Source organism: Vigna radiata, chromosome 2, assembly GCF_000741045.1.
Source record: "Vigna radiata var. radiata cultivar VC1973A chromosome 2, Vradiata_ver6, whole genome shotgun sequence".
Classification (NCBI taxonomy): Eukaryota; Viridiplantae; Streptophyta; class Magnoliopsida; order Fabales; family Fabaceae; genus Vigna; species Vigna radiata.
The window spans coordinates 14,007,736-14,034,606 of NC_028352.1; the positions used below are offsets into that span (position 1 = coordinate 14,007,736).

General features: G+C 37.0%; 1 protein-coding gene across 1 annotated transcript; it reads right to left on the minus strand.

The window, feature by feature from the left end:
- Positions 1–2,687: 2,687 nt before the first annotated feature.
- Positions 2,688–3,851, minus strand: LOC106780681. Its single transcript, XM_014668980.1, has 3 exons — positions 3,536–3,851; positions 2,989–3,388; positions 2,688–2,946 (listed from the first exon to the last, which is right to left on the minus strand). Exons 1-3 carry the CDS (start codon positions 3,849–3,851, stop codon positions 2,688–2,690), a joined length of 975 nt encoding a protein of 324 aa, XP_014524466.1.
- Positions 3,852–26,871: the final 23,020 nt, after the last annotated feature.

The following is a 26,871-nucleotide window of genomic DNA, read 5'->3' on the forward strand; positions in this document are numbered from 1 at the left end:
GAGGGAATATTTTGGTCTCAAATGAAGCATGAAAATAACTTTTTTTCAACAGTTATCACAACCCCAAACTTAGAATTTTGCTTGTCCTCAAGCAAACAAAACAAAACTTGGCCTTCCATCTTTCATCCAATAATTCAACATTCATGAAGTTCATGACAAGAACTACTCAATTTCATATTTTCAATGAAGTCAAATCAAAATGCATGCATGTTTTCAATTCAATTCAATTCATATGATCACATATTTCTCAACAGATGTTACACTTTATGAATGACCAATCCACTAAGCAAAGATGTAAGCATGAAATTTATCAATTTCTTACCAAGAAAGTGTTTCACTCAATCAATCAAGTGTTTAAGGTGACACTCCAACTCCCTATTATTCACAAGTTACATGAAACAAAATTACCAGTCATCTCAAACAATCAAAATCGTCACATGCAAATGCCATCATAAGGACTTTTCTAAGGCTTGTATTGAGACTGGGCTAACAAGAAAAATTGGTTATTCTGGAATGCAAAATCCTTGAGTTAAGAGAGCTACAAATATGTTCACAGTTTAAACACAACTCTCTACCTCACCAATCTCACTTATTCCCAGCTTCTCCCCTTTTCTTATATTTTTAAATTGAGCTCATCTTCATGCTTTTCTTCTTTTCTTTTCTTTTTCTCATGCATTTTTCTTTTTCAACATTTGAGCTCAATGCTTTCCAATTGCCTTTCAGTTTCCCCCATACAACCCCAAACTTGAACCTTGTCAAAACATACAGTTAAGCTCAACCCAACTCAAGGTAAGAATTTCAAATCAAGGGTTCACATCCTATTTCTGGTTAAGGTTCAAAGAGGGTATAATATTTCAAGCACTTTGGGTGAAAAATTTGGCTAGAGAAGGGTTTTCAAAAATGGCCTTGATCATATGACATTCACATGAAATTCAATCAATCATCAAGATTAAGGCAATATCATTCATGTTTTCTAGTGAACAATACATACAACAATGAAAACTCTGGAGCTCAATTCCTCACACATCATGCTTTCTCACACATCATTCATTCATACACCCTGTTTAGCATCATAACCACAATCAAAATTTATCACACATCTTTTCACCTTGCTAGTGAACTTGAATATCAACATGCAACACAACTCAATTATCATTCACATCAGATTATCATCAAATAGACTTATCATCCCATTCATTCATTCAAACTTTGTCAGAAAAGTTTCAAGCCAAGCAAAGACACTGAAAATATAAATTCAACCTATTCTATGAATTCAAAATGCAAAAGTGAAAGAGAGAACCTAGGTTGCCTCCTAGTAGCACTTGTTTAACGTCACGAGTCTGACCCAAACTTGTTCTAGCACTCATCAGCAAGTGCCTCCCAACACCCTTCAGTAGGCGTACTGTCCTGTGATCTTTAGTAACTTTGTAAAAAAAAATTAGCATCCCCTAGTAGATGCCACCCAAATATTACATGTCCACAAATAAAAATAAATAACAAAATGTTTTAATATACAAAATGTGTTCTCCAACAAATCAAATCTTCTTCTTCACGTTGGGGTCTCCATCATCCCAACTCCTCAACTGTCTTTTGTCCACTCTTCGAATTGCTGTGAAGTATGACCTTCTAATCTCGGCCATTCCTTCTTCTTTAAGCTTCCTATTGACAATCCATTTCCTGCTTTTGTATCTCACTGACATGCCACGCATGAATGGTGTGTCCTCTGAGTGGGTTGACTCTCCTTTATCTATCTTCTCCTCCTCAAGTGTCTGCAAAATAGTACAACTATTAAGATGATCAATACATGTGGTGTTCCCCTCTTTTGCAGCTTCACTTCTGGCCCTTTTATATCTGGATCTTCTTCTTATTCTCATTTTGTTGTCTTCAGGTCCACTATAAGTTAGCACTTGGTCTTGATCTTTTAACAGCATTCTCCCGTCATGGACACGTATCACCATCTTAGAGGTCCTCATGAAAGGTCTTCCCAAGATTAATGGAATTCTTCCCTCATTTGCCATGTCCACTACTAGAAAATCAATCAAGAACTTTAACTCCTCAATTTGAACAATTGCATTTTCCACCATACCGACTGGCTTCTTAATAGACCCATCTGCAACTGTTAGGGTAGTATTAGCTGGTTTTAATTTTAACCCTCCAATTTTTTTGAAGTCACTAAAGGGCATCAAATTAACACTTGATCCTAAATCGATCATGGCTCTTCCTATATCCACATTATTAATGACACATGGAAGAGTCAAATTCCCTAAATCCTTCAATTTTGGTGGATGGTATTTTTTTCTAGGCTCAACAACCCTTTTCTGATCTTCTTCATCATCAAGATCAATTACCTCTCCAAGATAGTACTTGGTCCTCTTATCATAATCAGGAATTTGCAGAAATATTACAGGAGTAACAGTCACCTGATTAAAGCTCTCCCTGAATGGCTCCTAGTAACTCTCTTCCTCTTCCTCCTCTTTCTTTTCTTTGCCTTTCCTGCTTTTCTGCTCTTTAAATTCATCAACACTCATCATCACTTCATCTTCTTCCTCGCTGCTCTCAATTTCAATCATTTCCCTTTTGGTCTTCCTTTTATTTCTTGTCAAAACAACTTTGCACTCCTCTTTAGGGTTAACATCAGTGTTAGCCCTAAACTGATTCTTTTCGGTAGTCTCTACCCTTTTGGACAACTACCCAATCTGTGTCTCCAATGCTCTGAAGCTGGCTTGGTCACTAGCTTGTTGAGACTCATAGACTTTCAAGAATTTATCAAATCGGTCATTTAGTTCTCTGACCGTCTTTGTCAAGCTGCTCATCTGCTGCCATAAAGGTGATGGTTGTTGCTGCCGGAAGTTTCCTCCTTGCCCAGAAGAGGTATTCTGATTTTGTCCAATACTGGGGTGGTTCTTCCAACCTTGGCTAGAATTGCCTTTGTTGGTGTTACCTTGCCTGTACTAGAATTGATTTCCCATGTAGTTTATTTCCTGCTACATTTCTTCAGTGAAAGCACATTGACCGTTGATATGGTCACCACTGCATAGATCGCAAAGTTGTTGAGTCTGAGAGATATTCCTTATTCCCCTTGGAAGTTCAGAAAGGACTTTTGTTAACTTATCCAATTTTTGAGTAAGGAGATGATTTTGAGCAACCATAGCATCATCAGCAAGGAGCTGCAAAAGTCCTCCTTTCTGTACGCCCCTTTCACTTTGCATCACTTCATTTATAGCCATGTCTTCAATCAATTCATAAGCCTCATCTTCGGTCTTTCTGTTTATACTGCCTCTAGCTAAAGCATCTAACATCATCTTTGACTGAGTGCGTAGGCCTCCAAGCAAAGCAAGTAAGTATGAGGTCTTGTCAAACCCATGGACTGGTGTCTTCCTCAAGAGGCCTTTAAATTTGTCCCAAGCTTGTCCAAGAGTTTCTTCCATTCCTTGTTTGAATGAAGAAATTTCCAGCTTCCCTTGATTGATCTTTGTCTACGGAAAGAATTTAGTGACAAATTGTTTTGCCACTGCCTCCCAAGTTCTGAAGGTACCTTCTGGGAATGAATGCAACCAATCTTTAGCGTTTCCTCCAAGAGAGCAAGGAAACAAGTTGAGTCTGACCCTGTCATCCGACACTCCGTTTATCTTGACAGTATTGCAAATTTCACCAAAGACAGTCAAATGATTATAGGGATTTTCATTTGACAACCCGTGAAATTGATTGCTCTGTACTAACTGGATGAGTGCAAGGTTCATCACCATGTTTGTTCCATTATCTGCTGGTATGGCTATACTGTTGAAGTGCAAAGGACCCACTGTATTTGATGAGTCCCCCAATATGCGTCTTGGAGGAGGTTGGTCCGCCATCTCCTCAATACCTTGTGCAAAAGTCTCAAGTGAAGATTGTAAAAGTCTTTCAGGAGAGGGAAAATTTTCACATGCAAGACATCTAATTCTCCTTCCCCTCCTGTTTGATAACCCTTCGAGAAGAGGTTGTTGGTTCTTTTTGCTTCTAGTGTGTATTGTCTCTTGCATACACAAGAAAAAAAAACCCTAAAAGCACTTTTACAGAAAAATAAAACAAAATTAAACAAAACAAAATATAAACAATAAATACAAACAAGTCAAATTTCAATCAATCCACACTACTTGAAAAAGTTAAACCTCTAGTCCCCGGCAACGGCGCCAAAAACTTATTAACACTCTGGCAAGCGTACCAGATCGTTCCAAGTAATATAATTGGTAAAACCCAATGTCGTTCTTTCCAAGGGACTCGAAGGCCGTATCATTCGTGCAAATTGAAATCCTAAGACTTGTAAAGAAAAAGTAATTGTTTTTGATGCAAGAAACAATAAGTAAACATGCAAATGTGATTAATTCAATTGACGAGAAAAAGACTATGGATGAATGGAGTTATTGGGGTTTACAATTTCATCTTATCCACTCTCTCTTATTTACTCCTCTTATTTAATTCGCTTTTTTATCTAATTGTNATGAAAACTTTCTTAGTCTACCCTTAACCCGATCCCTCGGCGAAAAGAGCCTATTAGTAATTACTGGCTTGCTATCCCTAGCCTCCCCTAGTAATTAATAATACATTACAGACAGAAGCAAAAACAATTGATCATCCTACACCCCTATCCCTAGGTGGTATTGTTTAATCAAGGAATTTTCCCAAGTTCATGACAGTACCGTACATTCCCGTATCAATAAAGACAAACAACAATTATCGAATGAGTTAAACGATAAAAGCTTTAAGCGCAAAAGAGAAAGCCAACAATTGATAATCAAAGCATACGACAAGCATATAAATAAATAAGAGTTCCAATAAAAGAGAGTTTAAAAAGATTACATTGTTCCCCAACAACAAAAGGGTTTAGCTCACCATTGTCATGGTGAAACTAGAGGAAAAATGATGGAAGAATGGAAAAACAAACCCCAGATAGGATAAAAAAGGAGCCTAAGCATCCAAGAGATCTTCTCCAAGGAGTGAAAATTAGGTCTGGTCGCCCCTCTCTATCAAAAGAATACATCTGATGTCGCAATAGGACTATTTATAGCTGAGGATCGTCACAGAAATAAGGCCCAAGCCCAGCAGACAACCGCCCGGCGTCACATTTATGCCGCCCGACGGTTTGCCCATAATCGCCCCACCGCCCGGCGGTGAATTGCGTCGCCCGACGGTTTGCCTCTAATCGCAAAACCGCCTGGCTACACCGCTTGGGCGTGAGACAGTGGCTCCCCCTCGCATTTGGCCGCCCAATGTTGGATTTTGGGCGCTGGGCAGTTCCTAGACTCTTCTTTCTTCATGTTTCTTCATCTTTCTTGAGTCTAAGACCTTCCATCTTCAATCCCATTCTTCATTTTTATAAAAAATGCTGCAAAACAATGCACAACAAGCATAATATCGCTAAAAACACCATTTAAGGGAAACAATACTTGGACTTACCATTTATTATTACTTGATAACGAACTGGTACACTTGCTAGTGGCTTAACACCATACCCGAATCAAATTTAATATCCAATTAAGTGTAGTATAATACCAGGAAGTGACTCCTAGGTTGTCTCTCAAGGACTAATTATGGTTCAGGTAGAGCTGTCAAAACGGGAAACCCGGCCCGACCCGACCCGGTCCACCACGGGATGGTCATTAAGTGAGCCAACCTAACCCGGCTCATTTATTAGCGACACATAAAAATCCGACCCGCATGAGCCGGGTTTAAATGAGACGGGTTGAAATCTGACCCGCATAAAAAAAATACCATTTTTTCAAACCCAACCCGGCTCGAACCTGTGGTGGACCGGGTTGGCCCGCGGGTTGTGAGCCATTTTGACAGCTCTAGGTTCAAGAATTAGATCAAACACGTGGTGGGGGTGGTTTATGGACAATTTTGTGACTTAAATTGAAACAACTAAAACACGAATTCAAACACAGATTAAAAATGATTGGTCAGTAGCTTAATCACAATGCTTCCAATCATAGTTTAGCAACAAATACTCACTCCTCTAATCACTAATCGAACACAAGTTAACCAACTAAGTGAAGACTAACCATGTTTTCATAAAAACGAATTAAGCAAACACAATGCTAATATTCAACCAATTCTACACCATACAGTTTCATCAAATAAGTGAAGATTAAACACCAATTAGGCAACTAAGCGTATACCCAATCACAAGCACAAAACAGATTCAATATTATCCATGTCAGAGCAGCAAAAACACATTTCCAGCTTAGAGATCTCATGGAAACGATGCAATTTCACTAATGACCAACCAAACACACCTAAGATACCATTAAAACGAGATTAAAATAGTAAAATAGAACTAAAATGCAAATCAAAATTGAAATGCGAAACTGGAATTGAAATAGAAATGCGAAAACCTAGACGAAATTCAAATAGCAACAACAAAACGCAAACAACATTAAATGAAACGAAATTGGGGAAAAATGGAATTGGGAATATTAAATTGGAAAACCTACTGTAGTGAACAAAACACAATTAAAGAAGAGAAATGATATTGAAGCAAGAACAAAAATTAAATTGCAAATAAAAACAGGATTTAGTACAATAGAAGAGAAAATGAAATCAAACCTAAACCTGCAAAGGGGGGGTGGAAAACGTCCCAAGCTCTACATCTAAGAAGTGGAAAATGAAAATGTGGAAAGGAGAATGTTCAAATCTGATTTGGGGTATTTAAAACCCCAAATTATGAAAATGCTCTTCTTATGGGGTTTTACAAAAATGGGCCCAAAACTATGAAAAATGAAATTCAAATATAATGTTGATGTGGAAAATGGAAATTGATGTAGCTACACTCTTTTTGTCCTAAAATATGATTCCAAAATTATCCTTCAAATAATAATTGGAGTAATTAGGCCCAAATAAGTCAAACTAATTAAAATAAGAATTAATAGTCTAATTAAGCCCAAATAGTGAAAATGAGACAAGAATGTAGAAAATTAAACACAATTCATTAACACAATTCATTAACACAATTCGGTGCAAAAAGCTAAGTGAATAGTACAAAATGGTGATTCATCAAAATAGATCACATTTAGTCTTTTACACTCATGTGAAAAATCAAGACGTAGAACAAGGATCAATTCAAAAGACATTAAGAGAGAGACACAACCTTTAGGAAAACAAAAACAAAAAAGACACAAGTAAAAAAATAGATTTACAAAATCCTCAATGAACCCTAGAAAGAGAAAAGGAGTATAGAACATCCAACACAGATAATAAAAGAAAACAAATACTCTCGTGGAAATCATCCAAGCAATTCAAGACATGGCAAAATAATCAATCAACTCAAGAGGTGAATAAAAAAAAAAACAGAACCTCACAGATGCACTATCACTGTTTCCCTTAAGTGATGTGATCATGGATTGGTCAAGTATTGAAGAGAATAAAAGGATGACAAGAAGCATGGCTAAAGGAAATCATTTTACTTCTTGTCTTCTTTATACATTTGTACAAAAAAAGTAGAATAGGTTTCATAGGCGTGTATTTGCCTCTTTGATTTCTTTCTCTTAGTTCTTGTGAATAAGCGCATATAAACTCTTCTTTCTCTTTAAGAACAAGCATGTGGGAATTTCCATGGCTTGATCTTAAAAAGAAAAGGAGAGGAGATTGGCGTCCTAGGCATTAGTGCAAGGTAGCATAGGTAGTTTTCATGTTTTTGAACTATAGGAGAACTAGTTGCCTTATAAACCCTTTGGAGTGGAGAGATTTCATCAATGTGGGACTTCAAAGCTCCTAGAGGACGTGCAACAGCTGACTGGCCGACCTCCTCACTCTAAAGTCCCACATCTCCTAGATCTTGCATCCTAGCTCACTCCAAAGGTTATATAAGAAGACTTAAGGGTCTCTTTTTTTGTACCTTACCTTGAATCAATTGAATTTTGAGTTGATTTGCACTTTTGCAATCTTCTTTTGAGATAGTATTCTGTCTCCAAACTCCCTATTTTGGGCAGACCTTATCTTGCTCAAGCAAGTGGCGGTCCTCCTTTGATGCTTATCTTAGAGCTTCCTTCAAGTGGTGCATCTTCAAGTCATAAGTTTCCTCTTTCTTAATCTCTTCCATTTATAATTTCTTTTCCATTCTCTTAAATGTCATTTAGAATATTCTATCTAGGTATGCACTTCCCCATCATGTGGTATCATGAGCCTTAGGTCTTGATCATTTAGGAATTGCATGCTAGAGTAGAATAACTTACATATATGTCATTTTCGCTTAGCCAATTTTTTTCCGCCCAGTGTCAGCGTCATTTTACAACCAACTTGTATGCTTTAGTTTAGCTTTATTTCTTGTCCGTTTTCCATACCTAGTTTTTACTTTGTTTCAATTCATTCTGTACTATTCGCAATAAATTTTTTTCTCCACTATGTTAGTCCAATGCTTACTGTTTGAGTGACTTCTAATCTGTTTGCATTGTTTGCTTGTTGTTTTGTACTTGTGGTGGCTGGATTTGATCATTGAACGGTGCTAGGACCTCCCAACAATCTTAAGCAAGGATTAAACACTTCATATCATAGTTTGAAGGTGTTTCCCGTTGTTGTACAAAGACTTATACAAGCTTTCCTTCAAACCACAACAATGCTATTGGAGGTCTTCAACAAGTAGGTGTCCTTATTCCATTTTGTCTGTTGTTCCAGCTCTATTTCCTTGTCCTATCTGGTTTGTATATGTCTTTTATTGCTTGTTACCTTTGAATTGAGTCATATGTTTTTCCTCTTTAGGAGTTTTCTAGATTATTTTTCTGAAATTGCATAGCTAAGAGTATTTTTGAATCTCCTTGATTGTATGCTGAATTGAGCTTATATGTTTCGTATACATAGAGGCATTCATAAATTCTATTTGACATATTAATTAAACACACTTAATGTGTTAAAACTAGCTTGGCCAAGACATTCATTGCATCCTGCACCAAAACAGGGAAAAAAAATTTGTATTTGAAGTGCATGGTTACTGGCCGAGACATTTTTAGTGTCCTTAGTGTGTTTGAGCATTCTTTTCAACCCTCTTTTATCATCTAAAATACAGAATATATTGGTTTGAGGTTTGCCAAAATTATTTCCAGCATTAATTTGGTCTTGCTCTTCATGTATACTTAGTATGTTGATGTGAATTTGCTTCTTAGTTGTGTGATTTTCTTTGTTCTCTTGTTCATTTTGTGCCACTGTTTTGACTCTTAATTCTTGTTGTTTTGTCTCTTAAAAATCTTTAGATTACTGCCACCTTGTTTTGTGCCAAGTTTCTTGATTTTTTAGGTTCCATTTTCATCATTTGTCTAGTGGTTTTCATTCATTTTTTGGCCTCTACCATGTGCTGTCTTGATTTGGCTCCTTTGCATTGAGGGTGGATTGTACATCTTTCCATTTGCTTTAGACTTGAGTTGGTGCTCTCAAAGTGGACTTGTGAGACATTTTACTATTTTTGAAAGAAGGGTGCTGCCCTTACCTTGTTTCTGAGCCACTTTACCCAGAGTTTTAAGCTTTCTTTTTGTTGTATTGAGTGAAACCGTGGGTTGCTGCTTTTGGCCGTGGATTGTGCTGCTGTTTTGCCTTGATTTGTGGCTGTTTCTAACCAATTTTGTGTGTTAGTTGTGCTGCTGTTTGCTTTGCTAAAATGTCTGCAGGTTCAAGCCGTGCTTCCTCCAATGGAGCTAGTCACAATGGAAGCCCTTCTAGCAAGTTTAATTTTATGAAGGCCTTCCAACAAATGCAACATCAACTTGACTCCTTTCAAGACATGAAACACCAACTTGATGCCATTAGCAAACGGCTGGACACGGAGGCAAAGGCTAAAGGGAAGCTCTCTCATGGTCATGAGCATGGATCCTCCAATAAAAAGCAAGAAGACAAAGTTGTGGATCCAAACCTTGCAATGCCAAAGTTGACTTTGCCAAGTTTCTAGGGAGAAGCCGATCCTAGTATATTGTTAGGGTGGATAGCTAAAGTAGAACAACTTTTTGACTTGTATAGTGTAAATGGACATTTGCGTGTAAAGTTAGCTACTTTAGCCTTAGAGGGATACACCATGCAATGGCTACTTAGGATGAACATTACCAGGGGCTCACCCGCGAGTTCTTGGGAACATTTTCGGTGCTTGATGTACCAACGCTTCGTACCTCCATACTACCATAGGGACCTCCTGATTAAGCTCCAATGGCTTACTCAGGGTAGATGAAGTTTGAAGGAGTATGCACTTGAGCTCAAAGTGCTCTTATACCATACTAATACTAATGAGACTGACCATGCAAAAATAGCTAGATTTATTAGTGGTCTCAATAGAAACATCCAAAATGTTGTAGAGCTCCATGATGATGAGGATTTAGATGTTGTGGTACATAGGGCTATGAAAGTTGAAAGATAAGTTTTAAGAAAAGAGTCCTACCGCAAGAAATTTTCCACTTCTTCAAAAGAAAATTTTTACAAAACCTCATCATCAAGGGAAAAGGAAAAGGATGTTTCTAGAGAGATCTCTCATAAATCTCGGCCATCTTCTACTAACACCGCACCTTCTTCTTCCAAACCTAAGTCACCAACACGACCTAGTCAAGTAAAATATTTTAGGTGCTTTGGTCATGGTCACATTACATCTGCATGCCCAAACAAGAGGGCAATGTGCATTAGAGGAGAAGAGGTTGTCACCGATGACTCTCCTCCTTTTTCACCTTCACACACTTCTCACTCTTCTTCTTCCTCTAGTGAAGATGAGTTCAAGGTTCCATTTGATGGAGACCTACTAGTTATAAGACGTCTCTTAGGTCAAGTCCACAAGGACTTTGACACAACTAAAAAAGAAAATATTTTTCACACTAGATGTCTTATAGCTAGCAAGGTTTGTTCCATGAACATAGACAGGGGAAGTTGCACTAATGTGGCTAGCACTCGTGTAGTGGACAAACTCAATTTGCCCACTATTGCGCATGCCAAGCCCTGCAAGCTTCAATGGCTAAGTGAGGAGGGTGAAATCTTAGTAAACAAGTAAGTCCATATTTCCTTTTCCATTGGCAAGTATCAATATGAGGTTCTTTGTGATGTTGTACCTATGGAAGCAACTCACATTCTATTAGGAAGACCATGGCAATTTGATAGAAATGTTCAACATGATGGTCTTACTAATGGAATGTCTTTTACTTACCAAGGGCACAAGGTTGTCTTAAAACCTCTAACTTCAAAGGAAATACATGAGAACCACCTCATCATGAAGTCCAAGAGAGGTGAAGAAAAGGAGAAGGTCAAGAATAATCTCCTCATCTCTCATAAAGAGGTAAATAAAGTTATTGACAAAAGGGAGCCTATCTTTTGTATTGTGCCAACCCAGTGTCTTACATCCACTCATGTCCTTAAGTCTTCTAAGCTAGATAGTTTGCTAGAGGAGTTCCAAGATGTGTTTCAAGATCCTCCAAAAGGTTTACCACCTATTAGAGGAATTAAACACCAAATTGATTTTATACCAGGAGCTTCTCTTCCAAACCATCCAGCTTATAGAGCAAATCCCACGGAAACCCAAGAAATTCAAAGACAAGTAGAGGGTTTGTTGTCCAAAGGGTGGGTTCGAGATAGCATGAGTCCATGTGCTATGTCGGTCATACTTGTTCCTAAGAAAGATGGTTCATGGCGCATGTGTACAGATTGTAGGGCCATTAATAACATCACCATTAAGTATAGGCATCCCATTCCTAAGTTAGATGATTTATTAGACGAGCTTCATGGTTCCACCATATTTTCCAAAATTGATATTAAGAGCGGATATAATCAAATTCGAATATAAGAAGGGGATGAATGGAAAACCGCTTTTAAGACCAAGTTTGGTCTATATGAGTGGCTTGTCATGCCTTTTGGCTTGACTAATGCTCCTAGCACATTCATGCGTCTCATGCATCATGTTCTAAGACCTTTCATAGGCAAATATGTAGTGGTCTATTTTGATGACATTCTCATTTATAATGTGTCTCTAGATGATCATTGCATGCATGTTAGGAGTGTTCTTCAAGCCTTAAGGGAGGCATCATTATTTGCTAATTTAGAGAAGTGCATCTTTGGCCTGGAGCAAGTAGTTTTTCTAGGCTTTGTTATTAGCTCCCAAGGAGTTAAAGTCGACTCCTCCAAAATTGATGCTATTAGGGAGTGGCCTATTCCTCAAAACATCAAGGATGTGAGGAGCTTTCATGGCCTAGGCAGTTTTTACCGTCGCTTTGTGCCTAATTTCTTTTCTCTTGCCGCTCCTTTAAGTGACATAGTTAAGAAGGATGTAGGTTTTAAGTGGGGGGATAAGCAGCAAAAGAGTTTTTAAGTCCTTAAAGACAAGTTAACTCAAGCTCCCATTTTTGCCTTGCCTGACTTTTCTAAGTCATTTGAAGTTGAGTGCGATGCTTCTAATGTAGGCATTGGGGTCGTGCTTCTTCAAGAAGGACACCCTATTGCTTACTTTAGTGAGAAGCTTAAAGGGAGTCACTTAAATTATTCCACCTATGATAAGGAATTATATGCTCTCATTCGAGCTTTGCAAACTTTGCAACATTACTTACTTTCAAAAGAGTTTGTGATCCATAGTGATCATGAAACTCTAAAACATTTGAAAAGCCAAGGCAAACTCAATAAGAGACATGCTAAGTGGGTGGAATTCTTAGAACAATTTCCTTATGTAATCAAACACAAGAAGGGTTCTTCTAATGTAGTTGCGGATGCACTATCAAGAAGACATACTCTTTTGACTACTCTTGAAACCAAGTTTCTTGGGTTTGATCACATAAAGGAATTGTATCAAGATGATAGTGATATCTCTTCTTTATTTGAACAGTGCACTCATGGACCACACAAGGATTTTTTCCTTAACAATGGCATTCTTTTCATAAATAAAAGCCTTTGTCTGCCCAAGAGTTCATTGCGCCTTCTCTTAATTAAGGAAGCACATGAGGGAGGTTTGATGGGGCACTTTAGGATTGCAAAAACTTTAGCTATTCTTCATGAGAATTTCTATTGGCCGCATATGCATAAACATGTAGCTAAGTTTTGTAATCAATGCATTCCATGTAAGCATGCTAAGTCTACCACCCATCCTCATGGCATATACACTCCTTTGCCTGTGCCTAGTAGTCCTTGGGTTGACCTTTCTATGGATTTTGTTTTGGGTTTACCTAGGACACATCGAGGGATGGATTTTATCTTTGTGGTAGTGGACCATTTTTCAAAGATGGCACACTTTATTCTCTGCCACAAAGTAGATGATGTTGTACACATTGCTAACTTATATTTTAGAGAGGTTGTTCGACTGCATGGTTTGCCTAAGACAATAGTGTCTGATAGAGATTCTAAGTTCCTTAGTCACTTCTGGCGATCTTTGTGGAACAAGTTGGGTACTAAACTTCTTTTCTCTACCACTTGTCATCCATAAACTGATGGTTAAACTGAGGTGACTAATAGAACTTTGGGACAGTTGTTGGGATGTTGTCTTGAGGGCAATCCACGCCAGTGGAAAGAGTTGCTACCCCATTTTGAGTTCGCTTATAATAGGGTTGTCAACTCTACTTCCACTCATTCTCCTTTTCACATTGTTTATGGGTTTAACCCCCTCACTCCATTGGATCTTCTTCCCCTTCCTGACCTTGAGTCCATGTGCTTAGATGGTGTGTCCAAAGCACAATTCATTAAATATTTGCATAATAGAGTTAAGACGCGCATTGAACACACCAATTAAAAGCATGCATCTAGTGTCAATAAGTGTAGGAAAAAGGTTACTTTCTCTCCTGGTGATTGGGTGTGGGTTCATTTGCACAAGGATAGATTTCCTTCGTAACGGAAATCCAAACTCAATCCTAGAGGAGATGGTCCTTTTCAAGTCATATGCAAAATAAATGATAATGCATATGAGATTGACTTGCCTGACACTTATACTGTACATCCTACTTTTAATGTGGCAGATCTTTCTCGTTTTGTAGATTTCACAGATTCGTGGTCGAATCCTCTCCAACCTGGGAGGGATGATGTTAAGAAGAGAACAAAAAGGATGACAAGAAGCATGGCTAAAGGAAATCATTTTACTTCTTGTCTTCTTTATACATTTGTACAAAAAAAAGTAGAATAGGTTTCATAGGCGTGTATTTGCCTCTTTGATTTCTTTCTCTTAGTTCTTGTTAATAAACGCTTATAAACTCTTCTTTCTCTTTAAGAACAAGCAATGTGGGACTTTCCATGGCTTGGTCTTAAAAAGAAAAGGACAGGAGATGGGCGTCCTAAGCATTAGTGCAAGGTAACATAGGTAGTTTTCATGTTTTTGAACTATAGGAGAAATAGTTGCCTTATAAACCCTTTGGAGTGGAGAGGTTTCATCAATGTGGGACTTCAAAGCTCCTAGAGGATGTGCAACAGATGACTGGCTGACCTCCTCACTCTAAAGTCCCACATCTCCTAGATCTTGCATCCTAGCTCACTCCAAAGGTTATATAAGAAGGCTTAGGGGTCTTCTTTTTGTACCTTACCTTGAATCAATTGAATTTTGAGTTGATTTGCACTTTTGCAATCTTCTTTTGAGATAGTATTCTATCTCCAAACTCCCTATTTTGGGCAGACCTTATCTTGCTCAAGCAAGTGGCGGTCCTCCTTTGATGCTTATCTTNGAGCTTCCTTCAAGTGGTGCATCTTCAAGTCATAAGTTTCCTCTTTCTTAATCTCTTCCATTTTTAATTTCTTTTCCATTCTCTTAAATGTGATTTAGAATATTCTCTCTAGGTATGCACTTCCCCATCATCAAGTGTCTAGGGTAATCCATTTCAACTCAAGACATTCAAGAAAGCAAACAACAAACATACTTGGCAAGTCTCTAATATCAATACTCAAAACATATTCATGTTCAAATAAAAAGGTCTTTTATGGTTGTAATGGGGCCAAGCAAAAAGGTGGATAACATATGAATGAGAAGCTACAAACCAAAAGAAATAGAGGAGCAATGGGGAACAAGTAAAAACACAATCAAATTACACCCAAAACCTCTAATTCAATCATTTTCTTGACTCCATTATTCACAATTTTTTTTATTTTTCTGATTTTTTTTCTACTTTTGTGATTTTTTCTATCTTTTCTTGTCTTGTCTCTTTTCTTTTCTCTTTTTTTTTTAAAACATAACTGTAAGAGACAAGATACACAACATATTTACAAAAACAAAACAAGAACAGAAACCAACCAGCCAATTCATCGGAATCCCCAGGAAGGCCACACTTGTTCCCAAAACAATTCCAAAGCTCCAAAATTCCCTAAAGTTAAGGTAATCATGGTTTTTCACTTAAGGCTAATTGATGAGCTTCAAAACAAAGAAAAGGGGCAAGCATAGGCTCAAAAGGGTTATCAAAGGATTAAAACAAGGTAGGCTTATTTGGCTAGAGAGGCTCTAAGAACAGTTCAAAAACCGTTATTTTCATACTTAATTTTGATACAAAACACACCCTTTATCACTTAGAAACTAGCTTGAAATCATGCATTGTGTCTTAGTTAGGTTACAAGTGAGTCAAAGTGGGTTTTCTAGGTTTTATGCTTGGTTTTCCCTTGTTTTGGCGGATTTATTAGGAGTTGATGAAGGAAGTGAAGGAAGAGAAGTGTTAGATGCAAAAGAAGGTGGAGAATTGAAGAAGACAAGAAACGCAGCCACCGCTGGGCAGTGAAAGCATCGTTGGGCGGTGTGACCTTCATTATATACACTGCCACATTCCTAAGGGGTGAAGCTAGAATCGCACAAACCGTCGGGCGGTGCAACCCACCGCTGAGCAGTGGACACTTCAGTAGTTCTTTGGAGGACGCTCAAGCGGTAGCGCTTAGGGGTGGACCATGTGTCACACCTACCACCGGGCAGTGTAACTCACCGCCAGGTGGTGTACTTATAGGCCTGGGCCAAAATTTTGTTATTTCTATGAGTTATAAATCTATCCCATACGAACCAGAGGGATCATCTTTTGGAGGCGGATTTTGGATGCGAAAGCTCCGATTTATCAAGTCTAGGGTTAGTTTTCCATTATCTTCATTCTTTTCATCTAGTTTCACCATGACAATGGTGAACTAAACCCCTTTGTTGTTGGGGAAAATGATGTAATCCTTTGAAACTCTCATATATCAAAGCGTTCTTCATTCATATGCTTTAATTCATTATTTGTTAGAGTATTTCCTCTACTATTCATCATGCTTTGACATAAGACATTATTCAATTGCATGCTCTTTTATTATCTGTATGGACACGTATAGGTAGTCTAGATCTGGGGAAATCTCTTGGGAACAATATTACCTAGACATAGGAATAGGAGGCCCAATTATTTTAAGCCTCTGTTCACATATAATGCATGAATAATTACTACGGAGACTAAACATAGTAAACTAGTAATTAGGCATAGGCTCTCTTCACCGAGACATCGGGTTTAGAGTAATTTAGAAAGTTGCATTAACAATAATGAAAGAGTAGAATTGTTAAAGATATACTAGAGTGGATTAGGAGGATTCGTAAACCCCAACAACATAATTCATCCATATTCCATTCAACTGCCAATTGATCAACCATTTTGCATGCATATTTCAATTTTCGTTATTTGCATATAAAAGCCTAATTTTCTTTCATCAAGTCTTAAGAAATCAAATTACATGAACGTTTAGGCCTAAGAGTCCTTTGGGAGACGATATTCGGTTTTACCGTTTTATTGCTAGTTTCTACGATCTGGTACACTTGCTAGACCCTTAATAGGCTCAAGAACAAAATTGCCTTTATCACTTCCAAACATGCATATCAATCAAGAATCATCAAAAAGAGTGAAGCCAAGGCACACTACAAGCAATCAAGAGGTATATCACACACAAGAACGAACATAAAGTGGCTCAAATTCTCACACAGGGTATTTCTGCCACAATCAATCAACCTCTCAAACATCATAATCATCTTTCTAATTAGAGAAAAGCAAGGATTTTAAACCAATCAGAGTGTCAATGAAGTGAAGGACACATCTACAACCTAAACAAAGTTGATGAATCAATATTTTATACTATTCACTTAGTTTTTCGCACCGAATTGTGTGAATGAATTGTGCTTAATTCTTGATTATTGTGTCATTTTCACTATTTGGGCTTAATTAGACCAATAATTCTTATTTTAATTAATTTGAATTATTCGAGCTTAATTATTCCTATTATTATTTTAAGGGCAACTTTGGAATTACACTTTGGGACTTATAGAGAGTTGGCACATAATTTATATTGTAATTTTTATTATTTGATTTCATTGTAATTTGCATTTGATTTCCATTTTAATGTAATTTGGGACAAATTAGATGTTGGGCCCAATTAGTAGGAAGGCACTTGGCATCTTAGGTTTTCTTTAGGGTGGACCCCACCCATCCTTAAAAAAAGGGCACACAACCCTAGAGAGGGGATATTCCCTTCCAACCGTCACTTATTTTTGGAGGAGAGCACTTTTGGCTGAAATACGTTTTTGCATAGCTTAGCTTGGAAACCATGTTTTTGTTTTTTGATTGTGGATGAATGAGAATGTGCTTCCAACCACCACTTGTTTTCTGAATTTTCCAATTTCTTTTTTCTTTTGTCCAACGTTGCTACTGGAAGAAAGTTAGGCTTTCAATTAGTTTTTCTTCTTCATTTAGTTAAATGCGCTGATTTGGGATGGAGAGCTTGTGCTGGAAAGTTATTTGTTAGCTCTAGAATGTGTTTCACGGTGGTTTTTGTTTAATAAAAAAATAACTTTTCCTTTTAAGCACTGATTTCATTTTCATTTAAAGGAACACATTTTCATTTTATTTCAGTAGAAACATTGTCCCATCACGGTGATTCATTTCTCTTGAAAAGCTTTGGTTTAAATTAAAAGAAGCACGACATTTTTTTTTAATTTAGAAGAATGAAGAGCACAAATTTTATTTTGGAAGAAAAAGAATTCATTTCTTTCTTTTAGAAGTTGAAGGCTCTCCGTGATTGCATCTAATTCATTTCTTTTGGAGAAAAGCAGTTGCCACGGTCTGGAAGAGTGCAGCACATGTGATTAATCTTTGGAGGAGACGTGACTGATTTCATTTGGAGCAGCTGCACAGGGTGTGACCTTGCAGATTTTATTTGATTTTGGTGAAGCACACAGCTGCTCACATTTGAAGCACACAGCTTTTGGGGAGAATTTTATATAAATTTTCTTAGTATGAGCCACTGGAATTATTGGTGCAGCACTCGGGTTGTTCCAGAAGTTGCACAACCCAAAGTTTTTTTTTTTTTTTTTTTTAGTTTAAGCATTGTTCTTTATTCCAAACTACACTTTGAATTAGCAATTTCAATATAAATGGTTAATGTCTAATGCAATTTAAATTCCCGTTGCAATGTGCCTTGATCTTTTAAGCTTATGTTGCATTTAATTTTGGTGTCATTTCTTTATAATTCACGTGTTGGTTTTAGTGACATTTCCATGATGAAATTTAGTTATTGCATTATAATGAATTTTGTAAGGTGTCATTCTCATTTTGATTTAGCAATTTCATTTTATTTGGGTAATGTAGCTTAGACTTGGGATTTTGCACATGCATTTTCTTTATTCGGGTAATTTGATGATGTTGTTCGATTATATTTTCTTTAGTGTTCGGTTTAATGTTTTCATGCATTTTAATGTTTTTAATTATATTCAATTGCGTTTAATCTCCATTTTTAATTTCGTCATCTTTCATCAAAACCCCCCACTGCGTGTTTGACCTAATTCCTAAACGTAGTTGGTCCTTGAGAGACGACCGAGGAGTCACTTCCTAGTCTATACTGCATTCTTTATGCACATTAAATTTGTATGGGTTGTGACACCCATCAAAGTCCAAAAATCAAGAGAGACATGCAAAACTGTACACAAGACACAACAAAACCAACCTAAAAAAAAACCTAAAAAGAAAAATCTAAACAAAGAAAACTCTAAGCAAGGAAGAATCTAAACAAAGAAAAAGTTAAACAAAGAAAAATAGAAATCTCCCCCAATAAACCACACTTAAACTACACAATGTCCCCAATGTGTCACAAACAAGATCAGAGCAATCAATACATTCAAAAGATGAAGGACAAGTGCAATAGAAGTGAGAAAAGGAGGAGAAGGGAAAAGAAAACAACCCTAAGTCATGGCTGAAGTTGCCAAATTTGAACTAGCAGATAAATGTTTTCCACCACTAGATCCACCAAAGAAGCTTTGATGAGGAACTGCTTCATACGACAAATTTGATCAAGTAAGGAAATGTCTTCCACAGCTGGATCTAAGAAGGAAGGATTGTTGATAAGTGGGTTCAACTGGTGCCTATTGATCTTCAAGCTTTTGTGTATATGAGCACATTTGTCATCAACTATGGGTGTTTGTTGATCAAAATTATGCGTACCTTCTACAACAGAGTTAGTACAATGTGGCTTTAAAGAATTGACATGTAGAGGTATAACACTCAATCCCAATGTATCAGAGTGAACATTAGAAATACTCTCAGAACATGAATCAAGTTTAAATTTAAAAGCAATATCAACAACAGACTCAGATTCATGTTCAGTACATGGAAAAGAAGATTTTAGATGTGATAGCAAAAAGTGGTTCTTATCATGTAGAGAGTGAAAATTAGAAGCATACTCATCAACATCATAATCATCAACAAGATACCCATAAACATTATACTCATGACCAACATAATTAATCTGAGGTATGTTCACCTCCTCTTTGTTTAAGGTTGTCAGAGTCTTCTTTTCTAGTTCTTCTATTCTCTTGTTTTGAATAAGAGACTGTAACCAATTAGAAGTAATGGTGGAAGACGAAGAGAGCCTCCTCAGGTACAAGAGTAGAGACATTTGAAGGTGGGAAAGTAGGTGGCAATATGGGTACATGACTCTGCTTTCCAAATCCTAGGTTGATGGCACAAACATCTTGTGGAATCTGATCAGTTTGAAATGGTAATTCCTCTTAATGTTGAGAATATTCATGATGAAGCTGAATCGCCATCTTTCCCATCTGATTAGTCAAGCTTTGAATTGATGCCCTGGTCTTTCGCTGGAACTGAATGTTCTTCATGGTCATCTGCTTCAACAACTCCTCCAATATAGGCTCAGATGTAGAAGGTTGAGGAGCTATTTGGGCATGAGGATCATCTTGCTGACTCTGGTATTGCTGGTGGAGGCGTACAAGTATTCTGAAATTGTGGTTCTTGATATTGATGTTGCGGTTGTGGAGTACCATACCATCCCGAGTTAGGATCATTCCATCCAAGATTGTTGTTGTAACCATACTGATTAATATGATGCTGAGTAGGAAAAAATTCATCCAAGAACAGTCGCTTAAGATCTTCCCAAGCCGTGATAGATCTTGGAGGAAGACAATACAGCCAATCCCTTGCTGCTCCCTTTAGTGAATGCGAAAATGCCCTTAAGAAAATGTGATCATCACGGACATGTGGAGGCTTCATTGTAGAGCAAATGATATAGAACTCCTCCAAATGTTTATGTGGGCATTCACCTACAAATCCATGAAACTTAGGCAGCAAATGTATCAGTCCAATGGTGAGAATGCATGGAACATCCTCATCATGGGCAACCAGCTCACAAGGAGCACGCTCACGAGTTGGAGGATGAGTCATATTGTTCTCAGCATAGAAATCAACACAGTAGAAATTAGAATAAGGAGCAGAACTAGATGCAGGAGAAGCAATATGCACAAAATATGGAGTAGTGGACACATAAGGAGAATCATAATCAGAGTTAGATGCAGAAGGAAACTCATAATCAGAGCCACTGGCAGATAAGCACTATGCACATAACCAAAATAGGTAGACATGGTGAAAAAGAATGTAGTAGTGAAATATGCAACTAAGGCTATTTAAATGCAAAGACTAACAATTCCTAGAATGTCTAAGTAATCTATGGAAATTCCTATCAAATTTAGGATTAAAGGGTGGTCATAGCCCATGATTGCCCCTAGTCAACTCTATCAGCAAAAGTCAACATAGTGAAAACATAAGGGGTAAAACAACAATATTTGCAAACCTTATCAGAATGAGCTGAACTTTTGTGAGAAACCCCCTATAACCATGAAAAGATAGCACAAAAAATTTCAAAGCAAAATTCAAAGTATAACTATGTCAACCAACACAGGAAAGTGCGAAAAACGACAAAAATAAAACATCAAAAATAAAAAAGAAATAGTAAACGGCCTTTTTTTGGATTTTGAGGCATGACCTCATGGCAAAGTGATGACTATACATTACTTGTGATTTTATACCCAAAAAGCACATATGATTTGTCCAATTCTGACTCTGTGAACAAAAGTTACTATTCTTGGAAGTTTGGGCTCACCCGTTTTTCACAAAACAGAATCTAGACAAATACAAGTACTTCTGGTATTTTTCTATGAAAATATGGAGTAAAGTAAGTGAGCACACCAAATTTCAACAAAAATAAGGCCTCTAGCTATCAAAACGAAAAATGGAAAACAATTACGAAAAACTGGTCATTATTCACAACAACACAACACAAATGACCTTAACTCTCCAACACACTTCTAAAAGCACACAAACACTCAATACAGCTGCAGAATCAATGACAATACAACTACAAAATAAAATGCAACAATGTGACCAGAAGTCAACACAGACACAACATGAAATCACACAATACAGAACACAAACAACACATTAAACACTAACACATAGACCCAAAATTGAATTGTTGGCCCTCGGCAACGATGCCAAAATTTGATCGAGGTCGTAGCCGAATCAAATTAAATATGCAATTAAGTGCAGTATAATACTAGGAAGTGACTCCTAGGTTGTCTCTCAAGGACCAATTGTGGTTAAGGAATTAGATCAACCACGTGGTGGGGGGTGGTTTATGGACAATTTTATGACTTAAATTGAAACAACTAAAACACAAATTCAAACACAGATTAAAAATGATTGGTCACTAGCTCAATTACAATGCTTCCAATCATAGATTATCAACAAATACTCACTCCTCTAATCCCTAATCGAACACGAGTTAACAAACTAAGCGAAGACTAAACATGTTTTCATAAAAGTGAATTAAGCAAACGCAATGCTAATATTCAACCAATTCCGCATCATATAGTTTCATCAACTAAGCAAAGATTAGACACCAATTAGGCAACTAAGCGTATACCCAATCGCAAGCACAAAACAAATTCAATATTAGCTAAGTTAGAGTAGCAAAAACACACTTCCAGCTCAAAGATCTCATGGAAACGATGCCATTTCACTAATGACCAACCAAGAACACCTAAGCTACCATTAAAGCGAGACTAAAATAGAAAAATAGAACTGAAATGTGAACCAAAATTGAAATGCGAAAGTGGAATTGAAATAGAAATGCAAAACCCTAGATGAAATTCGAATAGCAACTACAAAATGCAAACAACATCAATTGAAACGAATTTGGAGAAAACAGAATTCGGAATACGAAATTGGAAATCCTAATGCAGTGCAAAAAACACAATTAAAGAGGAGAAATGATATTGAAGCAAGAACGAAATTTAAATTGCAAATAAAAACGGGATTCAATACAATAAAAGAGAAAACGAAAGAAAATTTAAACCCCCAAAGGGGGAGAGGGTGGAAAACGTCCCAAGCTCTACATCTAAGAAGAGGAACATGAAAATGATGAGAAGAGAATGTTCAAATCTGATTTTGGGTATTTAAAACCCCAAATAAGGAAAATGCCCTTCTACAAAAATGTGCCCAAAAATGGGCCTAAAGCTATAAAAAAACGAAATTCAAATATAATGTTGATGTGGAAAATGGAAATTGATGTGGCTACACTCTTTTTGTCCCAAAATATGATTCCAAAATTGTCTTGCAAATAATAATTGGAATAATTAGGCCCAAATAAGTCAAATTAATTAAAATAAGAATTAATAGTTATTTAAGCCCAAATAGTGAAAATGAGACAATAATGGAGAGTTAAACACAACTAACTAACACAATTCGATGAAAAAAGCTAAGTGAATAGTACAAAATAGTGATTCATCAGCTCTCTTGCATCCTCCACATATATAACACTTTCTCCAATCTGTGATGAAAGAGTCTTGATGATATAGGAAAACACCATCATGTTGCACCTCTCCCAGGAATCAAAAAGAGGGTCATCTCTCTGGGGTTTTTTTATCCTTCCATCAATGAATTTTAACTTGTTTTTGGATCGAAGAGCTCTTCTCATGTTTCTACTCCAAGAAGTATAACTGGTCTCATTAAGGACCTGAGAAATGAGAGTGAGGCCAAGATTCTCTCCTAGGTGCAAATAGAAAGGGTTGGAAGGGTTGTTGGTCTGGTCTGTGTGTTCCATGATTCAAGAACTTCAAAGAGAATAGGAAACAAACCAAAAAAGCAAGGTGTGTCACGTCCCTATTACGAAGGGTGAACACTTTTACCAAAAACACATTGCTTTTTCAAAAGCATGCGGAAGCGTTTATACATTTTTTTTCTCAAAACAAAACATGTCTGATACCTTTAATTGAATTTCAACATTTTCAAAATAACTTAACAAAATAGTTTCATCCTCCAATTCCAATGAAGAAATAATAGAATTATAGTTTTGACAAAAACTAACTTTTTAAATACATATGAAATTCCCATTCAAGTTCCCCACTCACAAATTCTCGCATTTCATTGCCTCATCTTCCTCTATCATATCATCTACTCTCACATAACATCACGCATTATACGATCATGGCATTCACATGCACAAACACAAACATCAGGATGAGCTAATTGAAACAAACATACAATCCATTCACAGTCCTTTAAAAATACAATCACAATATTCAATACAGTTAAGCACACCCACTAAACATAATATTACAATATTATTGTTCAATACAGTTAATATTCACCTTTCCTTCTTTCCATCCTGCCTACTTACCAAAGTAGCACAGTACCCAATTCCTTAACCTATTTACCAAAGTAGCGCAATACCAACGTCCTCCTGCCTACTTACCAAAGTAGCGCAGACCCTCCTCCTACCTAGTTACTAAAGTGGCGCAAACCAACATCATCCTGCCTACTTACCAAAGTAAAGTAGACCAACAAAATTTACATTATTACAATAAGAACCACAACCCATTCCATCCCAAAACCAATCATGCTCAACAAGCATATGAGAACCAGTTAACGTTTCTCAATTTCTTTCTGTTTACTTATCAAAGTAGCACAAATTAACTAAATTACACTTTATAAAATATCATCAATTCATTCGACATAATTTTTAACACTTTCAACCATCCATAATAACCCAAAACATGTTAAACCCATCTCAAAACAGTTTATAAACATCATTCATTCATCAATCATTGAAAACATATTTGAAATTGCACCATCCTTAAGTGAGTTTCCCAAAACTCATCACCAATTCTACTCATCAAAACATACTTCTAAATCCATCATTTTCCAGCACATAAAACTTTTACAACATCAAAATCTTGATGATTTATTCATCATACTTCCATCTTGTCAAGATATCAACACAAACCAAATCAATTCATCCATCCAAAATTCATCAACCATCGAAAACAAACCAATTTCGTATTTGATAAAAATTGAAGTAAAATCCTCATGTTTCTCATTAAATTTCACAACCCAATCCATCAAACACTTCATATACATGTATATCAACATGTTAGAATGAAAATCCACCATCAAGCCAACATATATTCATCATTTTCAACAAGTATTGCATCATACAAAATATGCAGAATTCATAGATCAAAGTTATAGCAAAACCCATTTCAATTATCTCTTGAAATCATACCACACATTTAACCAAACCAAACTTCTATATAATACATCCTCACAACCACAAAGTAACATAATTCATACTCACATCCATAGAATTATAGAATCAAAGTTAGAGTTAGCTCCCCCCTTACCTCTTGATGACTTGACCACTTTAACTTCTTCTTCCAAGAGAGCTACTCTTCTCCTCCTTTCTAGACCAAGTCAGCTTCACTTCCTTGCATACATAGAAATTTCATTCTCCTCTCACCAAGAGTCTCTCACTCTACCCAGAACATCCAAATCTGATTTGGAATAAAAGAAAATTCCCAAGACAAGCAAGGACCCAAGCTTTTGTAACATAGCAATAATAAACCAACATCCGGCCATCCCCATCCCTTTCCCAGCCCCAAAATCCGGAAGGAATGTCACCAGAGGGTCCCTAAAATATTCCCACGTGACAAAGGCAGCCAGCCAGCTCAAAAAGCCGCAACTTGCAAAAAATAGAATCATCGTTCTCGTTGAGCACCCTTGGGAAAGGGTGTTGGGCGCAAGTCTTCCAGCAGCAAAACTTTCGCAATTTCAACAGTCCGTTGAACCCCTTCCCAAAGTTGAAAAATTGCGTATGAGTACTCGAATCGAAGCTCTTTGAGTGTAATATCCAATGGATAAAGAATCACCTCAATTCGAAATTTGTAAAAAAAGTTCTAAATAAAATAGTAAACTATGTCAAAGTTGACAACATTCTATTTTACTTAATAACTTTAACTTTTTACAACTTGTAATTTCTTGAAGTTCTAGGGTCTTACATTCTCCCCACCTTTAAAGATTTTCGTTCTCGAAAATTGCACTTATCACCGAACCAAAGGAGAATAAGACTCCTTCATCTCTTCCTCTAACCTATAGGTTAACTCTTGCGTTTTCCCATTCCATAATACCTTAACGATATGAATACTCTTCCCTCTTAATTGCTTCGACTGAACATCCAGGATCCACACAAGTTTCGTGTCCCACGACAAGTCTTCCCTAACTTGCCCATCAACCACGTCAAGCACTAGATCAAAACTCGACACAAACTTCCTCAATTGAGAAACATGAAACACATGATCTCAAACTCAAGAGGTCTCCCCCTCTTTTCCGCATAACACTTTTGTCTGTTATGCATCAAACACATCCCGTCTCGTATCAACTTGACTTCCTTTGTCATCCACTGCAACAACTCCGGAACCAACGAAACTGTTTCTCAGTCCTGAAATCAATATAAATATGCTTTGCATCTTCTCCCATACAAGCTCTATATGACGTCATCCCAATGCTCGCATGAAAGTTCTTGTTGTGCGTGAACTCCATCAAATCAACACCACACTCCAACTTCCCAGGTGATCCAGTGCGCATGCTTTCAACAGATCTTCCCAAGACCAAATAGTCCTCATGGACTATCCATCTGTTTGAGGATGATAAGCTAAACTCATCCTCAACTACGTATCCAATGCCTCTTGCATCTCCTTCCAACACTTCGACGTGGTTCTCAGATCACGATCCGAAACGATGCCCTCGACATCTCATGCAACCTTATAATCTCCCTGATGTAGAGCCTTGCCAGCTAATCCAACAACATCTTCTGGTTGATTAATCAGAAGTGACTACACTTAGTCAATCCATGAGAAAGGTCAATCCAACCAAGTCAACTACGTCAAAGGATCCACTATCCTTGAGAAACCTTCGACAAACCTCTGTAATACCAGCTAGGCCGTCAAAAATTCTCAATTACGATTCTATCTTCGGACGCTCCAAATTTTTTGAGATTGTTGATAACACAATATCTATATCACTCTAGTTTTTTTATGATGACAACACATTGCTTAATAACACGCATATGTTGTTATTGTGATACATGTTCTTATGCTGATTGATTGATATATCTGTTGAACATGTTTATATGATGTATTGATGTGTGAATGCATATATATTAAGCTTGTACTTGTTACATCATTTCTGGATGCATAACACATGTTTTAAAGCATGAAAACCACATGCACTTTTATGAACTTATAACTGTATGACAAAACAGTAGTATAGTCGACTCCATTATTAATAGATTCGACTATGCTAAAATCTTTGTACA